At 39.9% G+C, this 24,473-nt stretch overlaps 1 protein-coding gene across 1 annotated transcript in view; it reads left to right on the top strand.

Moving 5' to 3' along the window:
- Positions 1–24,473, top strand: part of LOC128052808 (EGF-like and EMI domain-containing protein 1) — a 616,586-nt gene that overhangs the window by 62,682 nt on the left and 529,431 nt on the right. The window contains 3 exon segments of the mRNA XM_052645370.1: positions 15,286–15,420; positions 20,730–20,839; positions 22,376–22,480. Coding sequence (XP_052501330.1) covers positions 15,286–15,420; positions 20,730–20,839; positions 22,376–22,480 — 350 coding nt within the window.

Here is a 24,473-nt window from a genome sequence, read left to right as displayed (position 1 = left end):
AGAAACCTATATTCAGGTCAGGAAGCAACAGTTAGAACTGGGCATGGAACAACAGACTGGTTCCAAATAGGAAAAGGAGTATGTCAAGGCTGTATATTGTCACCCTGCTTATTTAACTTATATGCAGAGTACATCAAGAGAAACGCTGGGCTAGAAGAAGCACAAGCTGGAATCAAGCTTGCTGGGAGAAATATCAATAACCTCAGATATCCAGATGACACCACCCTTATGGCAGAAAGTGAAGAGGAACTAAAAAGCCTCTTGATGAAAGTGAAAGAGGAGAGTGAAAAAGTTGGCTTAAAGCTCAACATTCAGAAAATGAAGATCATGGCATTGGGTCCCATCACTTCATGGGAAATAGATGGAGAAACAGTGGAAACGGTGTCAGACTTTATTTTTGGGGGCACCAAAATCCCTGCAGATGGTGACTGCAGCCATGAAATTAAAAGACGCTTACTCCTTGGGAGAAAAGTTATAACCAACCTAGATAGCATATTCAAAAGCAGAGACATTACTTTGCCAACAAAGGTCCATCTAGTCAAGGCTATGGTTTTTCCTGTGGTCATGTATGGATGTGAGAGTTGGACTGTGAAGAAGGCTGAGTGCCAAAGAATTAATGCTTTTGAACTGTGGTGTTGGAGAAGACTCTTGAGAGTCCCTTGGATTGCTAGGAGATCCACCAGTCCGTTCTAAAAGAGATCAGTCCTGGGTGTTCATTGGAAGGACTGATGCTAAAGCTGAAACTCCAATAATTTGGCCACCTCATGTGAAGAGTTGACTCATTGGAAAAGACCCTGATGCTGGGAGGGATTGGGGGCAGGAGGAGAAGTGGACGACAGAGGATGAGATGATTGGATGGCATCACCGACTCTTTGGACATGAGTTTGAGTAAACTCCGGGAGATGATGATGGACAGGGAGGCTTGGCGTGCTGCGATTCGTGGGGTCACAGAGAGTCGTATATGACTGAGAGAGTGAACTGAACTGAATACATACAAGGAAGGGAGTCACTGAAAGGAATCCAAGTGGGTGCTCTTTGCCATGATCTCAGTCCTGAGAACTGTGTGCAGCTCTACTCATTCCTGTATTCCAGGAACTGATAAGGAACAGAGAATCCTTGAGAAATGGCACACAAAGGAAAATGCAACATATTGGATCCCTTAAAGTTGAATGTCCTCTGAGAAACCAACATGGGTGGTTTACAGTTTTCCATTGAAACATAAAATTTTTCTCTATGATAATCTCAATCAGAAATAATAAAAGTAAGATTAGTCTTGGTTAAAAAATGAGTCTGATCTTATTACATTTGGCCAGATTAATTACATAAGTGCTCCAAGAATGGTAATTTACCACATAGGCCTTTTTAGAATTTACTTTGCTGGAACTTTTATAAGAAATCTCACATTGGCCTGTAACAGTCTCTCAAGGCTAGGAAACCAAGACAGAAACTTGTCACTAGACTTCATTTACATTATATACATGAGTAAATTCATCTGTTCTCAAGGTCCCCCTAATTTGAAGGCCTGTGAGGAAGTGAACGTCCTGATTTACCTGTATAGCTGGGAATACTCTAAGCCAGGTGACAGGTCAGTTTTTTTAACAGGGCTTTCAAGCTTTGGTTCCATAAAGTCAGACTTATTAACGCAAACTGTCTGGACATATGTGATTCTATGAATCATTTTAAAATGTGAAATTCTAGTCAAAGCCTTGATTTTATAACCCATGTTTCCAATTATGTTTTGTTACAAGGAAGATAGATTCTTATCAAATTTGTGCAAGTAACTATATTGCCATGAAACTAAGAATACCTAATGAGAGTTTCTAAAGTCTGAAAGGATCAGAGAGAGAAAAAGATAAATGCTTCATTTTTGTTTACAAAAGTATAATTTACAAATTTGTAAGGTATAGATGGCTTAAGAGAAAAGAGAAGGATGTTCTTTAAATCCAGAAGAAATATTCCAAACAAAAGCCATTATCATCCTTTCTGAGTTCATTTCCTTTCAGTTCAGTTCCGTTCAGTCTCTCAGTCATGTCCGATTCTTTGTAACCCCATGAACTGCAGCACGCCAGACCTGCCTGTCCATCACCAACTCTCAGAGTTCACCCAAACTCATGTCCATTGAGTCAGTGATACCATCCAACCATCTCACCCTCTGTCATCCCCTTCTCCTTCTGCCCTCAATCTTTCCCAGTATCAGGGTCTTTTCGAATAAGTCAGCTCTTCGCATCAGGTAGCCAAAGTATTGGAGTTTCAGCTTCAACATCAGTCCTTCCAATGAACACCCAGGACTGATCTCCTTTAGAATGGACTGGTGGATCTCCTTGCAGTCCAAGGGACTCTCAAGAGTCTTTTCCAGCACCACAGTTCGAAAGCACCAATTCTTCGGCACTCAGCTTTCTTTATAGTCCAACTCTCACATCCATACATGACCACTGGAAAAACCATAGCCTTGACTAGACAGACCTTTGTTGGCAAAGTAATGTCTCTGCTTTTGAATATGCTATCTAGGTTGGTCATAACTTTCCTTCCAAAGAATGTCTTTTAATTTCATGGCTACAGTCACCATCTGCAGATTTTGGAGGCCCCCAAAATAAAGTCTGATGCTGTTTCCACTGTTTCCCCATCTATTTCCCATGAAGTGATGGGACCCAATGCCATGATCTTAGTTTTCAGAATGTCGAGCTTTAAGCCGGCTTTTTCACTCTCCTCTTTCACTTTCATCAAGAGGCTCTTTAGTTCCTCTTCACTTTCTGCCATAAGGGTGGTGTCATCTGCATATCTGAGGTTATTGATATTTCTCCCAGCAATCTTGATTCCAGCTTGTGCTTCTTCCAGCCCAGCGTTTCTCTTGATGTACTCTTCATATAATTTAAATAAACAAGGTGACAATATACAGCCTTGATGTACTCCTTTTCCTACTTGAAACCAGTCTGTTGTTCCATGTCCAGTTCTAACTGTTGCTTCCTCTGCTGCATACAGATTTCTCAAGAGGCAGGTCAGGTGGTCTGGTATTCCCATCTCTTTCAGAATTTTCCACAGTTTATTGTGATCCACACAGTCAAAGGCTTTGCCATAGTCATTAAAGCAGAAATAGATGTTTTTCTGAAACTCTTGCTTTTTCGGTGATCCAGAAGATGTTGGCAATTTGATCTCTGGTTTCTCTGCCTTTTCTAAAACCAGCTTGAACATCTGGAAGTTCACGGTGTACGTATTGCTGAGTTCATTTAGTCTTATGTAATTCTTGTGCTTGATCTTGGATTAGCAGTTTTATGAACCTGACAACTTTTCCACTAGAGTTCTAGAAATTGTGACTTAGTTCAGTGGTATGATCTCATAGTTATTTAAGCAAAACCATTAAAGCCTGTATCCCAGGGTACCTGGCATAGTCCTTTTCATGAATCTTTAAGAAAATTCCTTTTGTTAAACACTCTAGCCTGTAGCTACTTGCAAGTGCTTTCAGGAAAGCATCAAAATAACTATCTATGTCTGAAAAGGATTTAAAATAGCTAAGGTTAAAAAGATCTGTTGAGAATTCATTATAAAAGTAATGCAGTTGGCAGAGAAATTTGGTTGTTTCCTCGACACACAATATTTTAAAATAAAAACTGGAGATTAATAACATTTACTGTTGTTTTCTAATATCAGGCTAAATATTACTAGGACATATCATGGGCAATGAGGGCACTGATAAATCTCTAGAAAATTCATGCAGTTTCTGTATACTTATATTAATAATATTTACTCATACAAATATAACCTAAGGAAGGTTAAGCATCTCTTCTTATTTGACAATACTTATTATGCAATTCAACATACCTAATTAATTTTTAACATCTCTCTTTTTATAAGGTGAAGAGCAAATCCTTTGATATTGTCTGGGTCCCTCTGGGACGTTTCAAAGTCAGTTCAAGATCAAGATTTTATTTAGGAGTTGACTTTAAGAATGTAAAATATCCAAATTAAAAAATGTCAAAAGGTTTGAAAACTTGATTAATAATAGGATCATAGGGCACTGTTTAGCAATACTTAACCTATTCAACAAAGTGACAAAGAAAGATTGTAAAAATAATGATAAGAAGTTACATGATTATAAGATAAAGCTTAGCTCTTTCGGTAGTGAAAAGACTTGGTTCTTTTAAGCAGTCAGGAATAAAATGAAAACATAGGAAATTATTCTGAAAAGACACAGAATCTTTGTTTTCTAGGTGAAAAAGGGTACTTAAAGGATCAAGAAGAGCAGACCAGTAGCCCAATCCAAAAACTAGAATCTGGTTTTATTAGAGAGAAAAAACCAAGTTCTAGTTTTGCATTCAGGTACTGTTAATAATAAATCTCATATTAGAAACAGAGAATGCAATGGCACCCCACTCCAGAACTCTTGCCTGGAAAATCCCATGGATGGAGGAGCCTGGTAGGCTGCAGTCCATGGCGTCGCTGAGGGTCGGACAGGACTGAGTGACTTCACTTTCACATTTCACTTTCATGCATTGGAGAAGGAAATGGCAACCCACTCCAGTGTTCTTGTTGGAGAATCCCAGGAATGGCGGAGCCTGGTGGGCTGCCGTCTACAGGGTCGCACAGAGTCGGACACGACTGAAGTGGCTTAGCAGAAGCATATTACAAAAGTATAAATAAACCCATTCAAGTGTATACAGATTTGACCATTCAACATAAGATTCCTTTTCTACAAACCTTGTACAACTTTCTGTACCATTCAGATTTTGTCCTATTCTTTTCTTCTTTCTGATTGTGGAACAACTGGTCATCTTACTTTTGGGACAATATTACTCTCGTTTTTCTTTTAACAATAATGTGTGTTACGTTCCTTGCATACTTTTCATAGAAAGTTGCTTTTTGTTTCTCTATTATTTCTATTCATATTTTTATTAAACTTTATTTTCATTACTAGTAACTGTTGTAGACTGAATTAGTAACGGTTATGCACCTTCCCTCCCTCAAATTCACATGTTGAAGTTCTAACTCCCAAAGTGAGTGTATTTGAAGATAGGATTTTTAGAGAAGTTACCCAGGTTAAATGAGGTTATAAGTGTAGTGTGTTAGCTGCTCAGTGGTGTCTGACTTTTTGCGACCCCATGGACTGTGGCAGGCCAGGCTCCTCTGTCCATGGAATTCTCCAGACAAGAATGCTGGAGTGGATTGCCATTCCCTTCTCCAGGGGATCCTCTCGATCCAGGGGTTTCCAGCATTGCAGGCAGGTTCTTTACCATCTGAGCCGGGGAAGCCCCTAGGTTATAAGGGCAGGGCCCTAATCTGATAGAACAGTGTCCTTACGAGAAGAGACACCAAAGTCTCTTTGTGTATACAGAGGAAAGTCTGTGTAAGGCCATTGGAATATGGCAGCTGTCTAAGCAAGGGTAAGGGTTTTTAGGAGAAACTAACCTTGCTGGGACCTTGATCTTGGATTTCTAGCCTCCAAAACTGCAACAAAATTAATGTCTGCCTTTTAAGATACCCAGTTTGTGGAATCTTGTTATGACAACCTGAACTAATACAGAAGACTTTCTTTTATGAAGACATCTAGGAAGTAGGCAGTTGTGAATTGTCTGCCATATACCAGCATTTTGTAGCAGATTAGTAAAATTTATGAATATACCATCTCACAATTTTAAACCTATATGCTTCTTTATAGTGTAATTTCTCAGTGTGGTAAAAGATTATATTTATAGATTCATATCTTTAAGCTTCTTTAAGAGGCTTGTGAAAATAAAAAGGCAAAATTACATAGAGTTGATCTGATGCTAATAATGAATGTGTCAGCATTTTATCTTAGTTAGAATTGATTTGTCTATTTAATAAATATCTGTTACTTATAACTTTAAGGCTATAAGGCAAAGAGATTTTAGAAATTATTTTTAGGCATACATGTTATAAATCATTAGTATTATAATAAAATTTCAAAATAATGACTCAGTTTGATTAAAATGAAATTCATTATGTTTATAATTTTAAGTATCTAGTAGATACTTAAAGCTAAAATCAATTCTGTCGTGTCCAACTCTTTGAGATCCTATGGACCATAGCCGACCAGTCTTCTTTGTCCATGGAATTCTCCAGGCAAGAATACTGAAGTGGGTTGCCATGCCTTCCTCTGGGAGATCTTCTGGATGTTTCTTACATCTCCTGCATCGGTAGGCAGGTTCTTTACCATTAGTGCCACCTGGGAAGCCTCTCCTAGTAGGTATAATATTAGCTTACTTGACAAGTAAATGTGGTAAGATAAAATTCATGCTTATATTATAGTTAATGCTGATAACTCAGAAGACAAACTCATTTTCATTAAACTGATAATAATATTATACCAATCTTATTTACCAAAGATTTATCCAAATTGCATGAATTTGACAAATATTTGGGATAGTCTTTATACTTCTGGGAGATTTAGAAATATTTTACTTATAAAAGAGCTTATTTTTCTCTAAGTCAGTTATAATAGAACTCTTTTGAGGGATTTTATAGGTTGATAATATCATCCAGAGATGGGATAATATGACCTGTAGATAACATAAAACAAGCATAACTATACAAACAGATGCAAACTGAGATCTTATGGCTTTCATTCTAAGATTTTAGCTGTGAGTCAGGCATAGTACAGTCATGCAGAATGCACTAATTTAGAGTTGGGTTCTTGTCTTTGACCCACTTTATGTTTTATTCTAATTACATTTCTGGCAGATGGGACCAATTGTTAACTGCTCAATATGAGAGCAGAATCTTCCCACCAATATTTAAAGAGAAGATTCTTAAGATTTTTTTTTTTTTTGCCTTGATCTATAATATAATCTCATAGAAGTTGTAGACTAGAATTTGGACAAAGGATTGAAGAGATATCAAGAAGTTATGTGGGTGTTTCCAGATTCTTCTGAGTGGATAAAATAACTAGTCTGTTTCCAATTGGCCCCCTTGCCTCCCACTTTCAGCTTCAGACTGTTGCTTTTTGGGATTCCTTGAGTTCTTAAGAATCCCTGAGGGGGGCAGGGGAAGGGGCCAAAATTAGTTTGAATGACTTCTGCCCTTTAATTTTGTTTAGGGGGGCATTTTAGACTAGCACTGATGCTTCCATTTCATCTTTTATAGGTAGTAATAGGACATTTGCTTAGAAAGAAAATCCTCTAAAAATTATTTAAATATAAAAGGTTTTCAGAAAAAGTCCATCCATCTGGCTACTGATGATTAGGATCCACGTAGGTATACTCATTCCAAATGTGACCCTAAGCTCTTTTGTGGCTTCAGTTCAGTTCAGTTCAGTCGCTTAGTAGTGTCTGACTCTCTGCGACTCTATGAAATGCAGCATGCCAGGCCTCCCTGTCCATCACCAACTCCCAGAGTTCACTCAAACTCATGTCCATCGAGTTGGTGATACCATCCAGCCATCTCATCCTCTGTCGTCCCCTTCTCCTCCTGCCTCCAATCCCTCCCAGCATCAGGGTCTTTTCCAATGAGTCAGCTCTTCGCATGAGGTGGCCAAAGTATTGGAGTTTCAGCTTTAGCATCAGTCCTTCCAAAGAACACCCAGGACTGATCTCCTTTAGAATGGACTGGTTGGATCTCCTTGCAGTCCAAGGAACTCTCAAGAGTCTTCTCCAACACCACAGTTCAAAAGCATCAATTCTTCGGCGCTCAGCTTTCTTCACAGTCCAACTCTCACATCCACACATGACCACAGGAAAAACCATAGCCTTGACCAGACAGACCTTTGTTGGCAAAGTAATGTCTCTGCTTTTTTAATATGCTGTCTAGGTTGGTCATAACTTTCCTTCCAAGGAATAAGTGTCTTTTAATTTCATGGCTGCAATCACCATCTGCAGTGATTTTGGAGCCCCCCAAAATAAAGTCTAACACTGTTTCCACTGTTTCCCCATCTATTTCCCATGGAGTGATGGGACCAGATGCCATGATCTTCGTTTTCTGAATGTTGAGCTTTAAGCCAACTTTTTCACTCTCCTCTTTCACTTTCATCAAGAGGCTTTTTAGTTTTTCTTCACTTTGTGCCATAAGGGTGGTGTTATCTGCATATCTGAGGGTATTTAGGCACATGCATATATGGACACAATAGATATCTTTGAAGAGGGCACAGGAGATGCATCCTCTATGATTCAAAATAATTCTCAATCAGAGGAAATGAAGGAAACCAAGTTGCCACTGGTGCTAAGAATGTTTAGTCCCTGTCCTCCCACAGAAGTGAGGCACGTCTAATCACAGACCTTCAACGCTATGATGCCAGATGGTGATACAGAATTGGAAGTCTCAGTGCTATGAAGGCATTGGGAAGGAGGTGACAAGGGTCCTTATGAGTTGAGACCCTTTAGGATTTAGGCTTAGACAACCTCCCTGAGAGTCAGCAGTGATTGGCAGGAAGTTTTACTAGTGTACCTCGTGTCTCAGTTCTCTGTTTGGTTCCAAGTCAACCTCTTAGGACACAAAATTGAGACAGAAGGAAAGACTTACCTGGATTTACTGGTGACCTGCAGCAAATTTGTCCAAGCAGTTACTGGTCCAGTGAGAACTGCAAACTCACCAGTCTACGAGGGTGGCTCAGACAGGCTTATGGAACCTTTATCTGTGTTCTTTGCTATGACTGTCCTTCTTAGGACAAGCAACACTTTAAGATGAGCATGTGTGCATATGCTAAATCACTTCAGTTGTGTCTGACTCTGTTGTGACCCCATGCACTGTAGCCCTCCAGGCTTCTCTGTCTGTGGGATTTCCCAGGCAAGAATACTGGAGTGGGTTGCCATTTCCTTCTCCAGGGGATCTTTCCAACCCAGGGATTGTACCTGCATCTTTTGCATTTTCTGCACTGCAGGGGGATTATTTACCAGCTGAGCCACCAGGGAAGCAAAAGAACAAGAGTAATCCTAACCAAAACATTTTCTCTTGTAAACCTTAATTTTGGAAAATCCCTTTCTAAAAATATGAGAAGGTCTTGTCACTTTTGCTCCCAGGAGTTCAACTGCAGAATCCAAAGGAACCAACGATTTCTAACCATTCAATCCTTGTTGCAAAACTGTTGGGAGGAAAACTTTTCCTTTATCATCTGAGCTTTGAACATTAATCTCCTAGAAGATTAGCAGGAGAAAAATTCATTACTCCTGTATGCAAGAGTATGCTATAGGGAGTAGCTCCCTGAACAACTTGGGATACAAACTAGTAAGGATTTACATAGTAGCTTATTAAGGCTGTTTAGGGCTTCAAACGGAAAAGGAAATGGCAACCCACTCCAGTATTCTTGCCTGGAGAATCCCAGGGACAGAGAAGCCTGGTGGGCTGCTGTCTGTGGGGTCGCACAGAGTCGGACATGACTGAAGCGACTTAGCAGCCGCAGCAGGGCTTCAGAGAATGGAAGGTTCTGATGAAGTTTGTTTACACAGATTGGCTTTGAAATGTCCCACTGCCCAAGATCAGTTGACCTCCTAACTGGAGACTTCCTTGGAGTGGTGGTGAGGAGGTTGAGAGGGGTACTTGAGGCAGGTGATTCAGGTGTATCTCATCTTTAGTCAGATAGAAGTTCAGGAAAGATTTCTTTCTGGACCTGTAGCTCAGATATTTTTACTTTGATGTAATCTTTATGCCATTCTGACAGGTTGTTGGTCCTTTCACATGGAATCCCAGAGAGGTTCAGCATTAAGCATTTAGAGTGGAGGTAAGCAGTGCACCGGGGGCGATGCGTGGGGATGGAAGCAGAGAGGTGTTTGAAATACTGAATGTAAATTCAGTCTGGCGGACCTGGTGGAATTCCCAGGTTCCTTTCTCCAAACTGTAGAGCTGGATAAATACCATGCTTTACTCCCACTTAGGAGAGAGAGAGAGAGGGAGAGGTTGGATTCTCTCCAGTGAAGGACACGAAACAGAGAAGGTTCCGTAGGGATGCAGACTGATACTGCCTAAGGGTAGGGGTTCCCTTCTGCTCTCTGGTCCTGAAGCAGCAGTCATAGGCTGTCTGCCTCTATGGGCAGGAAATTGGGGCTACTTTTCTGAAAAATAGAATGGCCCTAAAAATCAGATTTCCATACAGGGACATCCATTAGGTTCACCCCTAATCACCTAACAGTGAGCTCACCAATTGTAAGCCCTTTCAGAACTCCCAATCAGCTTCTAATGCTTCATGCTTAAAATGTAGTCAAGCACTGACAACTGCTATTTGAGAAAGAGAGTTGGACTATAAGGAAAGCTGAGCACCAAAGAATTGATGCTTTTAAACTGTGGTGTTAGAGAAGACTCTTGAGTGTCCCTTGGACTGCAAGGAGATCCAACTAGTCAATCTTAAAGGAAATCAGTCCTGATATTCATTGGAAGGACTGATGCTGAAACGGAAACTCCAGTACTTTGGCCACCTGATGCAAATAATTGACTCATTGGAAAAGACCTGATGCTGGGAAGGATTGACGCGGGAGGAGAACGGGATGACAAGAGGATGAGATGGTTGTATGGCATCACCGACACAATGAATGTGAGTTTGAGTAAGCTCTGGGAGTTGGTGATGGACAGGGAAGCCTGGAGTTCTGCAGTCCATGGGATCGCAAAGAATCGGACACAACTGAGCGACTGAACTGAGCTGAACTGAAAACACAGGAGAGGCTAAAAAAATCCTGAACTGAAACAACTCAGAGAAAAACAAATATTTCATAGGGAGATATAATAAAAAGATTAATCTGTAATTCAGTTGTTTCTATAGGGCAACTGACATTAGAGTTGTTTATAGTCACAAACTATTAGAAACAACTGTGTATCTATCAATAGGGTGTTGGCTGAATTAATTCTCCTATATTATTCTAAGTTCATACTCTAGGAAAAAAAAAGGTTAAAGTAATGCTACAAATTTCAAAAAGGAAAAATATTCATACCATGTTATTTGCTAAGTTAAAAAATATTTTTTACATAATTTTAAAAATAGTAGATTATGATTCCATGTATACAAAAATATGTGCATGCAAAGAATTGGATATAAATCTATCATTTTACTAGCAGTGGTTACATCTGGTAGCATGTCTAGGGACAAACTTAGCTTTCTGTATTTGTTCATTGTTCAGGCTTCTATATTGTTAGCATTTATGACTTTTGTCCTTAAGAAAGGAGCATAATTTTAAAAAATTGAAATATACTCAATATCTGCAGAATAACTAAGTGACTGATTTTAAAAAAAATTTGCTTATTTATTTTGTTGCACTAGAAGGTCTTTGTTGCTGTGAGGACTTTCTCTGATTGCAGCTAGTGAGGGCAGTTTATCATTGCTGTGCAAGGGCTTCTCATGGAGGTGGCTTCTTTTGCTGCAGACCGCAGACTCTATGCTCTTGGGCTTCAGGCTTAGAAGTTGTGACTTTTGGGCTTAGTTGCCCCATGGCATGTGAAATCTTCCCGGACCAGGGATCGAACCCGTGTCCCCTGCACTGACAGGAGGATTCTTATCTGCTCCACCAGGAAAGTCCCAAGTGACTGGTTTTATGTAACCACATCTTTAGGGGCGTCGAGGATGATGCTGCTTTACCAAACATTCTCTACTATGAGTTAACCTAAACTAAAATTTCATCTCAACCAAAGGTTGCTTGCTAGCTGTGACATGTGAAACTATATATAACGTGAAGTTCTGAAGTCACATTGAAGTTTCTTATCTTGTTAGAGAGATTATTTGGTGACTGCCTGAATTACATATAATTTTCTAGAAACTTTAGACTAATACCTTTTCCTTATGATGCATAAAGTTTGTGCTGTGCCTTTTCTTATTCACTGGTGCTGCTAGGTTTGAGTTTTCTTAAGGTACAGTTTCCTTGGGGACTTCTTTGTAGGAATCAGGAAAACCTCAAGGAATTTTTGGTAGATTACTGGGACTTGTGGGTCAATTGCTGGATTGGGCTGACTTGTTACTTGTAGTGCCCAAGAGCAGATATAACCTAAGTCATTATCAAGGAGGGGACCTGGGTGTCAGAGAGAATCACAGATCCATCTCCAGATCCTGTCTGTGTTAAAAAAAAAAAGACCAAAAATCAAAATTCTAAAAACTCTCTGTGGCTCACAATGCCCTGAGAATAAAATCAGAATCCCTCAGCCTGAAAGGCCCCATTTGCCTTACCGAACATCTCATCAATTGAGTCAATTTGGCCTCCTTTCAGATCTCTGGAGGCCATGTGTTTCCCCCTTTTAGAGCCTGAGTTCATTCTCCTTCTTTCTGCCTGAATGGCATCCCCTGGTGGTCCTGGTGTCTCTTCACCCTTTCAGGTCACAATGTCACCTCTTCAGTGAGGCCTTTCCTAATCAATGAATCTTAGTAAAATTCCCTTCTCTTTTTCAGTTCCCTGATTGTTTCCATCTTAGCAGTCTACCTTTTGTATTTTTAAAGTGTTTTTATTTACTGTCCTTTCTACTTAGATGCGGTGGGGGTGAAGTCGCTCAGTCGTGTCCGACTCTTTGCGACCCCATAGATTGTAGCCTACCAGGCTCCTCCGTCCATGGGATTTTGCAGGCAAGAGTACTGGAGTGGGTTGCCATTTCCTTCTCCAGAGGATCTTCCCAACCCAGGGATCGAACCCGGGTCTCCCACATTGTAGGCAGACGCTTTATCGTCTGAGCCACCAGGGAGTAGTTCTACTTAGATGGTCAGTGCAAAGGGACTGTGGACTTTCTTTCATTCGTACCACCTGCAGCTGAAAGTGTCCGCACAGCACCCTTGTCCCTCTCCTTTATCACTGCACACCTGCCACACTTCCAACTGCCAATATTTGCATTTCTGTATCTGAAGACTTTGGCTTCTGGAAGCAGACTCTGCCTACCTGGGCTTCTGCCTGAAATGCTGGAGAAGATGTAGCTCTCAACCAAAAACTGATAGGAATTAGTGTATGAATACCCAGGCTCCTTCCGACTTTGGGGAGCTCATCAGCTAGTGTTGCCTGGCTTGATAATATATCTTTTTTCTTGGCTAACTCTCTTTCCTTGTCTCATTTCGTCACTTCCTCACTGGTGTTTTCTTCACTTTCCAAAGAAACTACTTATACTCAAATCCTTGGTGGTAGTGGGTGCAAGCTGGGCGGTGGAGGGTGGAGATTGGGGTGGAGCAATGCTTCTGGCACATGTAGGTTGCAGTATTTGTTGAATGGATGAATAACTAGATGGGTGGGTGGCTGGATGAATGGAATAATAGATTTAAAAAATAGGTTATAAATTAGAGGTCAAGACTGTATTAGGTATAAAAATTCAAATTATGGACAGATGAAGTAAATGTTTGGTGAACTCATTCTAACAGGGCTAGTCTGTCTCCCCCAAACACGTAAGTCCACGTGAAGGTGAAGATAGAGGACAATCTAATATGACATTCGAAATTATTTCTTTCTTTACTTATTTCTGATTGTTCTGGGTTTTCCTTGGTGTGCAGGCTTTTTTTCTGTAGTTGCAGCGAGTGGGGACTACACTCTAGTTGTGGTGGGTGGACTTCTCATTGCGGTGACTTCTCTTGTTTTGGAGCACGTGCTCTAAGGCACTGGGGCTTCAGTAACCGCAGCACATGGGCTCAATAGTTGCAGTTCCCAGGCTCTAGAGCATGGGCTCAATAGTTGTGGTGAATGCGCTTCGTTGCGCCACAGTATATGTGATCTTCCTGGACAAGGGATTGAACGCATGTCTCCTGCATTGGCAGACAGATTCTTTACCATTGAGCCACCAAGGAAGCCCCAATATGGCATTTTTAAAAGCTAAGATTTTCTTTAGGCCCACTGCCCAATTATTGAGTATTTTATGGATGCCTCACTTATGTGTCGTTTTTACATTTATTGTTTTATTACAGTATTTACCTAAAGCACTAAAATGTGCTATACAAACTCATAAATAACGTTCAACACAAATTTTTATTTCATTTAGGTAATGTTAACAGTTCCCAAAATCACCTTTCAAAAGTATATCTGGAAGTGAGAATTGGACTGTAAGTGAAACCAGAAGGTGAGATTTAGTCAGAGCCCCGGAATGAAGTGATCACAAAAAGGGACTGCAGCTGTGGAGGGTGAAGTAACTGATTTTAGTGCAGGCAGTATATTAGGTGTTGTTATCAGTGTTATCACTAGACAGGTTCACAGAGCTGTTTAGAGACAGACTAGCATCCTGAATCAGGAGCCATTTCTATTTTCAGCAGATTATGAGTATGGAGAGCTGGCTAGACTATGAGTTTCGTGACTCATAAAAAAGAACATCAAAGCCTGACCCTAGGGAGGTTCATGTGTGCCGTACAGGTGACTTTGAATGCAAGAGAAGTCTGAGTGTTTGGTCAGCTGGCTGTTATAATTAGCATTGTTTTCAAAAGCCACGCAATTGGTATGGACTAGTAAATCATTCATCACTAAGTGAAGTATTCCTCAAATTACAAAAGAATTTAATTCTGGCACTCTAAGTGGTAAGTGTTATCTGTGTGCTGTGCTGAGTCACTTCAGTCAAGTCTGACTCTTTGTGACCCCATGGACTATAGCCCACCAGGCTCCTCTGTCCACGGGATTCTCTAGGCAGGAATACTGGAGTGGGTTTCCATGCCCTCCTCCAAGGCATCTTCCTGACTCAGGGATTGAACCCGCGTCTCTTATGTCTCCTGCGCTGGCAGGCGGGTTCTTTACCACTAGTGCCGCTTAGGAAGCCCTGAGTTTTATCTATCCCCAGACATTTAAAAATTAAAGATAATATGTCTACAATCCTGTATGTTTGTATAAGCTTTCCATAAGGAAATGTTGATATAATTGTGCTGGTTGAAAAGTATTTGCGTTTAAAGAAGTATTGGGTTGGCCAAAAGGGTCTCTCGGGTTTTTCCCATACCATCTTACAGTAAAACCTGACTTTTTGGCCTACCCAATATTATGGGTGAAACTGAATTAACTAAGCATGCCGATGGAAAATAGTGCTCAGGAATAATTTCCAGGAAAAATTTAACTCCTTTTGTTGAATCAGCCTGTCTTTTTATTCATGGATATTGAGAATCCTGGACTTGTGTTTCTTTATACATTTTGGCTACCAAAGAGCTTAGAACTTAATTTTCAGCTCGGTTTTCTCATGTACATGGGAACTTACGACTTTCACATTTGTCTTCTAAATTTCTCCTTGTTTTTTAAAATCTGTTCTGATTTTTCTTTTTCTTGGGTCTGTTTTTTCTTTTTTTTTTCCTACTTTGCCTGTATTTTTCTTTCTCACTTTATGTAAGTCACCACAAGCTTTTTGTGGAAAATGAAGGAACAAACGATTCATGAATAAAACATAAAGATGTAATCTATTTTTATTGCATTATTATTCTTTTTTTTTTTCAAGGCCAAATGTTTGCGAAGAAGAGCAGCTGACTGTGGTGGGACTGTGACGCCCGTGTGTCCAAGCGTTCACGCATGCCATCAAGATCTGGAAACAGGGCTGCACCAGCCCACGGTGGTGTGTGGGTTATGAAAGAAGGTAAAGGTGTTCCGCTGTTTCGTCTTTGTTTCTAAAAATCAAAGCCAAAGCTTAAACCTCATCTAAAGATTTCATCCAATACATTTGAGAAAATAATTATATAAGTACACAAGCATAAGATATGCCCATGAGGAACTTTAAAGTTATATATTTTCCTTCAGAAACATAATATATTATTACTTTAGTTCAAACCTCATTTCTTTGTGAGGTATTTGGGTTAGATGCCATTAATTTTACTTTTTGACAGGATAGACACTGAAAGCCGTGGATCAGAAGGCTGAGAGACACAAGAAATATTGTGTTAGTTTGCTAAATTTAGTGTAACTTGGATCCAAGGCATCTATGATTCTGAACTACCATCTGACCTGCCCCTGGTTCTCTTGTAACACTTTGAAACCTAGAACTTCTTTAACTTCATTATGGTCTTTGAATTAGGGTTAACTCAGCTGCCTGGGAGAGGAGAGAAATGTGTTTTTTCTATGCGTGAAGACTTCATAGGGACTTTTAAAAACAGATTTATAAAATATCTAAGCATTTCTTAAATATTTGCTGAGGGGTTCAAGTTTTACGTAAATGAATCAATTCTGTCTGAATTAAGGAAACAAAGTTTAAAAATGTAACTTTAGATTAATGAATTTATTATTACTAATATCACTAGTATTACTTAAAGAAAATTGATGGCATGTGTAAATAAGGGCATTTGCCACTATACAAAAATGGCAGAACACTGGTAATATAAGACTAGATTTAATAAGACTAAATCATTTATAATTGTGGATATTTACATATACACTGCATGTGTGAGTAGTGGTTTTTTGTTTTTTTTTTTTGTCTATACTCAGGACCTTTAAGTTAATTTAAATCAGAAAAAACTTCTGGCTTTTGCTAGCTGTGTGACACTGAAAAATTTCTACTTTTCTTGTTCCTTAGTCTGTAAAGCTAGAAAAATAATACTGTACATGGATATTACAAGGATTAACTAAAAACGTATTTAACACATGTGACACGATTCTTGGTACACAGTAGATATTCGAGTCCCTGATTTTGAAAGTGACTTTTCGATGAGATATTTGGCATCCCTTCCATGAAGTTTATCTTCCCTGGAGACTCAAACGGTAAAGAATTTGCCTGCAATGCAGGAGACCTGGGTATGATCCCTGGGTTGGGAAGATCCTCTGAAGAAGGCAATGGCTAACAGGGCCAGTATTCTTGCCTGTAGCATTCCATGGACAGAGGAGCCTGGCAGGCTACAGTTCATCAGGTCAAAAGGAGTCAGACAGGGCTGAGTGACTAAAACTTTCACTTTTTTTTTCACTTCCATGAGATTTAACTCGTGTTGATATTAGTCCAAACCAAAGAAAGTCCACTACTACATAGACATTCAGATTTGGGAAAGCAAACATGGATAAATAAAACATGTTTTAGGTTTATTGTCAAGAGCTTAATAGTTTTATGCATTCCTTTATTCAGCAAGTATTTATGAAACTGAGTTTGGAGTTGTGGCATGCCAAACTGACATCCCTTTTGTTTGTATGTAAGTAAACAAACGTATACTTATATCCTTATTACAGAGATGCATCTCCAAAATATTAGGGGGCACTTCAAGATGGTGAATAATCAAGTGTCATAAAAAGAAAGAAAGAAAGTAAAGTAAAGCATCTGCCTGCAATGCAGGAGACCCAGGTTCAATCCCTGGGTCGGGAAGATCCCCTGAAGAAGGGAATGGCAACCCACTCCAGTATTCTTGCCTGGAAAATCCCATGGTCAGAGGAGCCTGATAAGTTACAGTCCATGGGGTCGCAACCGGATACAACTAAGCGACTTCACTTTCTTTCTTTCTATTCTTTCTTCAAGATGGTGAATAGTCAAGTGTTATAAAAATGACATTAAATCCTATTTTCAAGAGAGGAGAAAGAACACTGTACATTGACATGATGCAAAAAGAGAAATTGGAGAATGTGGAATTTGAAATTGGCTTTGAATATGAAGGGGATTGGGCTTCCTTAGTGGCTCAGTGACAAATAATCCACCTAAAATGCAGGAGACATGGGTTTAATCCCTGGGTTGGGAAGATCCCCTGAAGGAGGGCATGGCAACCCACTCTAATATTCCTCCCAGGAAAATCTCATGGACAGAGAAGCCTGGAGGGCTACAGCCTATGGGATTGCAAAGAGTTAGACATGAGAGAAGCAAATGAGCACACAGGCACATATCACAAGGTGATATGGACTGGGGATATGAAGATAGGTGAGAGGAAGACAATATAATACTTTGGGGATAAAGAATAAATAAGACATCAATTTGATAGGAAGGAAGTTATCTGGGTTAGTGATATTATGGTTCAGTTCAGTTCAGTTCAGTCGCTCAGTCATGACCGACTCTTTGCGACCCCATGGACTGCAGCACACCAGACCTCCCTGTCCATCTCTAATTATGGTATTATGGTCTAGAGCTGTGAAAAGAAGAGAAGCAAAAAGCAAAGGAGAAAAGGAAAGATATAAGCATCTGAATGCAGAGTTCCAAAGAATAAGAAAGCCTTCTTTAGTGATCAGTGCAAAGAAATAGAGGAAAAAAACAGAATGGGAAAGACTAGAGATCTCTTCAAGAAAATTAGGGATACCAAGGGAACATTTCATGCAAAGACGGTCCCGATAAAGGACAGAAATGGTCTGGACCTAACAGAAGTGGAAGATATTAAGAAGAGGTGGCAAGAATACACAGAAGAACTGTACAAAAAAGATCTTCATGACCCAGATAATCACGATAGTGTGATCACTCACCTAGATCCAGACATCCTGGAATGTGAAGTCAAGTGGGCCTTAGAAAGCACCACTACGAACAAAGCTAGTGGAGGTGATGGAGTTCCAGTTGAGCTGTTTCAAATCCTGAAAGATGATGCTGTGAAAGTGCTACACTCAATATGCCAGCAAATTTGTAAAACTCAGCAGTGGCCCCAGGACTGGAAAAGGTCAGTTTTCATTCCAACCCCAAAGAAAGGCAATGCCAAAGAATGCTCAAACTACCACACAATTGCACTCATCTCACATGCTAGTAAAGTAATGCTCAAAATTCTCCAAGCCAGGCTTCAGCAATACGTGAACCGTGAACTCCCTGACATTCAAGCTGGTTTTAGAAAAGGCAGAGGAACCAGAAATCAAATTGCCAACATCCGCTGGATCATGGAAAAAGCAAGAGAGTTCCAGAAAAACATCTATTTCTGCTTTATTGACTATGCCAAAGCCTTTGACTGTGTGGATCACAATAAACTGTGGAAAATTCTGGAAGAGATGGGAATACCAGACTACCTGACCTGTCTCTTGAGAAATCTGTATGCAGCAGAGGAAGCAACAGTTAGAACTGGACATGGAACAACAGACTGGTTCCAAATAGGAAAAGGAGTATGTCAAGGCTGTGTATTGTCACCCTGCTTATTTAACTTATATGCAGAGTACATCATGAGAAATGCTGGACTGGAAGAAACACAAGCTGGAATCAAGATTGCTGGGAGAAATCTCAATAACCTCAGATATGCAGATGACACCACCCTTATGGCAGAAAGTGAAGAGGAACTAAAAAGCCTCTTGATGAAAGTGAAAGAGGAGAGTGAAAAAGTTGGCTTAAAGCTCAACATTCAGAAAATGAAGATCATGGCATCTGGTCCCATCACTTCATGGGAAGTAGATGGGGAAACAGTGGAAACAGTGTCAGACTTTATTTTGGGGGGCTCCAAAATCACTGCAGATGGTGACAACAGCCATGAAATTAAAAGACGCTTACTCCTTGGAAGAAAAGTTATGACCAACCTAGATAGCATATTAAAAAGCAGAGACATTACTTTGCCAACAAAGGTCCGTCTAGTCAAGGCTATGGTTTTTCCTGTGGTCATGTATGGCTGTGAGAGTTGGACTGTGAAGAAGGCTGAGCACCAAAGTATTCATGCTTTTGAACTGTGGTGCTGGAGAAGACTCTTGAGAGTCCCTTGGACTGCAAGGAGATCCAACCAGTCCATTCTGAAGGAGATCAGCCCTGGGATTTCTTTGGAAGGAATGATGGTGAAGCTGAAACTCCAGTACTTTGGACACCTCATGCGAAGAGTTGACTCATTGGAAAAGACTCTGATGCTGGGAGGGATTGGGGTCAGGAGGAGAAGGGGATTACAGAGGATGAGATGGCCAGATGGCATCACTGACTCCATGGACTTGAGTCTGAGTGAACTCCAGGAGTTGGTGATGCACAGGGAGGCCTGGCGTGCTGTGATTCATGGGGTTGCAAAGAGTCGGACATGACTGTGCAACTGAACTGAACTCCACTGAAGATGGAAATGGCAATGGCAGCCCACTCCTGTACTCTTGCCTGGGAAATCCCATGGGTGGAGGAGCCTGGAAGGCTACAGTCCATGGGGTCGCTAAGAGTTGGATACAACTGAGCGACTTAACTTTCACTTTTTACTTTCATGCATTGGAGAAGGAAATGGCAACCCACTCCAGTGTTCTTGCCTGGAGCATCCCGGGGATGGGGGAGCCTGGTGGGCTGCCGTCTATGGGGTTGGACACGACTGAAGTGACTTAGCAGCAGGTCTATTAAGAGGTCAGCAGAAATAGTGTAGTGTTTTGTTCATTATTTTGTTCATTGTTCAATCTTTTGTTCCTTATTGTCCTCCCCCCCAGGAGACTTTGTAAACTTTTCTTTTTCTTTTAGTAATTGTCCTCCTTCCCCATGAAGGTTCAATATCACAGATATGCTTGTTTCTGTTTCTGTTCTCTGCTCACGTGTAGGACCACAGACCATTGTATTACTAAGATTTTTCTCAAGAACCAAGAACCAATTGTTCGCCCCTTGTGGGTTATGTCACCACTGATGAGAATGCACACTGTCATGGGACTCATGATGAGGGGATTTCACTGTCAAATTGAAAGCGTGTGACTTATTATCATTCTAGATTTCATTATTCTCTTCATAATCATGGGTTCCATTTTTCATAGCTTCAGTGACCCTTAGGGTAGTTTATACTACAGGACTTGCAGTCCCTCTTAATTTTCAGTAACCTGTATCTACATTGAATCTTGGTTATGTATTTAGTGAGGTGTGTGTGTGCGTGTGTGCACATGCATGTATAATGCATACAAATTATATATTGTTATATTATATATATATATATATATATATATATATAGTGTGTATGTGTGTATACATGTCAGGATTTAGGTTCCAGGGAGAATTTGATAGTGGGTTTAAGGTGACAGCTCTGGCCTTAAGACGAAGCATTACCTTAAGAGGAAAATAGGATCAATCTCATTCTTATTCCTTAGGACCCGATACTGCACCATCTACAGACAGGCATACAGCCTGGAGCAGCAGATGGCCCACAAGTGCTGCCCCGGTTGGAGCCGGTGGGACAATGAGCCTGGCTGCCTGTGCTGTAAGTTATCATTCTTCCTGTCTAACTCTCTGTCACTACAAGTAATGGTCTCACTCTGTTCGGGGCTTCAATCATATCATGCTTGTCAAGCTTTAGGCATCTTTAGACTCACCACAGATTCAGAGCATCTCTTTGGACTGAAGATGCACACATGGCATGCACAGAAATCTGCAGAAAGCCTTTCTGTTAAGCACTGCTAATGATAGGTCAGAACTCAGGACCCACGGAACTGCGGCTTTATATTCTGTCTCTTTATGTAAAAGGCAGTTTATTTAAAGCCAGACAGGTTACGCCTAGTAAGCTTCCATCTCCCTTTGCTGTTTGCCCCTTTCCCATATCATCAGATTTGTAATCCATGGCTGATTCAAAAGTCCAGAGGGAAATCTAAATGGGATTTCTTGACTTGTGCTTGTCGTGATTAATTGCAGAACTAGGGAGGCAGTTTACTTTTTAAGATGAAGTATGCAGTCCTTTCACAAACCTCTAGTGAGGGTATTTCAGGACCTTTGGTGTCTCTCTGACAGCCCTTGAGCAGCGGAACTAGCAACATTGTATAGTTCATCCACACCAGAGAAACGAATCCGTTTAGCGACTCCATTACCTATGTGTTTATGGTTATTGCCAAGTCACTTAAAATGCTTCAGTGTGTTGCAATCAATGCAGACCACAGCACAACCATTCATCTCTCCTGTTATCCTGCACCTTCGGGAGTTTGTCGGCATCCTGCTCCCTTCCCCACCATGCTTTCTGCTCTTGAATGATTTTGGTGAAGTTGCCTCAGGCTTTCCATATTAAGCAGGCTTAGGGTTGAGGGGTACACTGGGTGGGGGGGTCATTGTATTTTCATGCAGTGCTAGGCCACTGAAGATCAGTGGCTTAAGCTCAGTAAATATATCTGCCCACATGTCATCTCAACTATATTATAGACTCCTGGAAATTAATGACTGTGAGATGAATTCTTTATCTTGTGTGGCACCTAGCACAGTCCTTTGCCTCTGATAAGTGTTTGTATTTCCTGCTTGTGTTTTAGATTTGCTTGGGTGGCACAGCCATCTTCATGGAGTTCCTTTAGACTAGTGCTTCTTTTTTTTCCTTTAGTTTTTATTGGAGTGGAGTTGATTTACAATGCTCTGTTAGTTTCAGGTGTACAGCAAAGTGAATCAGTTATACATATACATATATCCACTCCTTAACAAATTTGTTTCCCATAAAGGCCATTACTACTCAAACTTGAATCTGAATACAAATCAGCTAGTACCTTGTTAAGGTATGGATTCTGATTCAGTAGGTCTGGGGTGGGGCATTTCTACAGGCTTCAAAGTGATACAGATGTTACCATATATAGAGTTCTACAAGGCTTTAGAAGGCAATGGCCTTTATTGGTAAGGAAAAAAACTGTTTTTGATGGAGAGGCTAGAGGAGCTGGTAGAAATTTCTAGATGGTGTCTATATTAGCAACTTGATGCTTACACTGAGGATTTTCTTTCCTTCCCTATACTCTGTTCTCTCCAGCCTTCTTGTCTACCTTTGTTTTAGCTGGCTCTGCAGTGGGGACTTGTGTCCATGGGAAGAGATGCTCAGAGGGTGAAGTCCAGTGGTGCCAGTGTTCGGAGGGTTTTCAGGGACCCCACTGTCAATATGGTGAGTTGCCAACAAGACCATTTTATTATGATTTGGAGCTGTCTGCCTTGCTTTTAGGGGCCAGCCAATTTTGTCGATTCAAACTAATGGCAGGGTTATCCCTCTGGGGATTGGTGAGCATTTGAAATCAGCCACTAAGCAAAAACCTACAACCTACAGTGTACTCAGCATTGAAAATTATGCTCTGCACTTTAGTTTTAATTATTCACTATAAGAGTTCAAAGGGTAGCAGTTAAGTATAAAATAGTCTATTTTGTAAGGGAAATCACAGCTTAATAAGAAAACCTCTTTCTGACTTTCAGAAGTTAAATCTTTAATGGAGCCATGGTTTGAAAATGCTGGTACAGTATTCTGTGAGATTTATGTGATTTATGAATGAATAAAGTGAGGATTAAGACAAATTCAACATGATGTGATATTTACTACTTTTCTATCCTTTGTGTTTTGTAAAAAAAAGCACAAAAAACCTGACACTTGCATGATTCTCAATGTGTCAAAACTTGGTAAGCTAGTTTTCAAGGTTGGAGCTTAACAACTGTCAATTTTGGACATGTGTGTTTAAGATGTTTCTTGGGCAGGAAATTCTCAAAATGGCCAATGATGTGTCTTTTACTGCATCTGCTATGAGATTGGGTGCTTTCAAAAGGATTTGTTTCGACTTGATCATCTGATTCTAGTCTCTGGAGGATGTGAATCCATCTGCATTTATCTTTTCAAGGCAGGGAAAACAAAACCAAACCTATCACATAGAAGTTAAAGAAATAGGTATAAAAAGTGAACAAAAATATTGTCTTCATTATCTTCTGCTGATACATTTGCCTTCTCTTATCCATTACTTGAATCTTTGTCAGTGAAGCTGGAAGGTTGCTGAGAGCTCATCACTCATATTCATTTGTCTCCTCTGCCCTTGGCATAACGGTCAGGCTCATATTTTTTTCCTGGGCACCTCAAAGCTATTCTTCTTGTAAATTAATCTTGATATTCTTCTCTAAGTTGTTTCCTTTTTTAAAAATTGTGAATTAAAATAAAGCTGATTTTCTATCCCAATTTATTCTTTGACTATGGAACACTGATTTGAAAACAGAGGTCTGAGCTCTGGAGAGTGTCTTCAGTTGTTTCTATTAATTTTAAGATGGTAACTGAAGCTATACATTGTTCCATGAGACCAAATTATTTGCCCCTAAACACATTGCTTGAACTATTTGTGCCACACTGGTTTCCTCATCTTGATCATTATCTGTGATGGGCAATTATACATGTCATTGATTCATTAAAATTTTTAAAAATCAGTTATTACTTTATTAATTCATTTGTTTTGGTAGACTAGATTTTGTAAAACATCAAGTCCCTGAGGAGAAAGGTAATCAAAGAGACATATGGTAATGATAATAGCCTCAAAATTATACCTGGATTAATTTATTCTTTATTTTTCTACATTAGTACTTGAATATTTTGATTATTCCAATTTCTTAACAACTTTTATTTACCAAAGTAATTAAAATGCTTTTTGAAATTCAAGTAGCTAGATGTATTCTTTAGTTTGGAGTTGGTGAAAATACTGGATGATTTTAAACACATGCAGAATAAGTATGTATTTTCACATTTGTTTTTATACAGAAAGGTTCAGAAGTCATGAGGAAAGGTGGACCACACAAAATACCATTTAGGATTCTGCATTGCTCTTTTAAGTACTGTTGTCCAAGTGTGTTTACCTATGGATTTTGACAGTGTTTCATCTCTCACTGTAGAACTCCTGTTGAATGTAAAAAGAAAAATTGATGAACCCCAAGGGATATATATCCTGAAGTAGAAGTTCAGGAATCTCCTATATGATTTCACATTTCATCCAGCAAAATGAGATATCGTAAAGTATAGAAATTTAGGAGTTTGATGGAGGAATTTTGAAGACTTTCTAGAAAATCAAATATTTGGTGAGACAAGTGAAGAATACAGTTAAGAATACAGTTAATATATTAGATGAGTCTTGAGAGTA

This window comes from Budorcas taxicolor, chromosome 1 (genome assembly GCF_023091745.1).
Source record: "Budorcas taxicolor isolate Tak-1 chromosome 1, Takin1.1, whole genome shotgun sequence".
NCBI lineage: Eukaryota > Metazoa > Chordata > Mammalia > Artiodactyla > Bovidae > Budorcas > Budorcas taxicolor.
The sequence above is the reverse complement of the archived record's forward strand: the minus strand, read 5'-3'. Positions and strand labels throughout refer to the sequence as shown.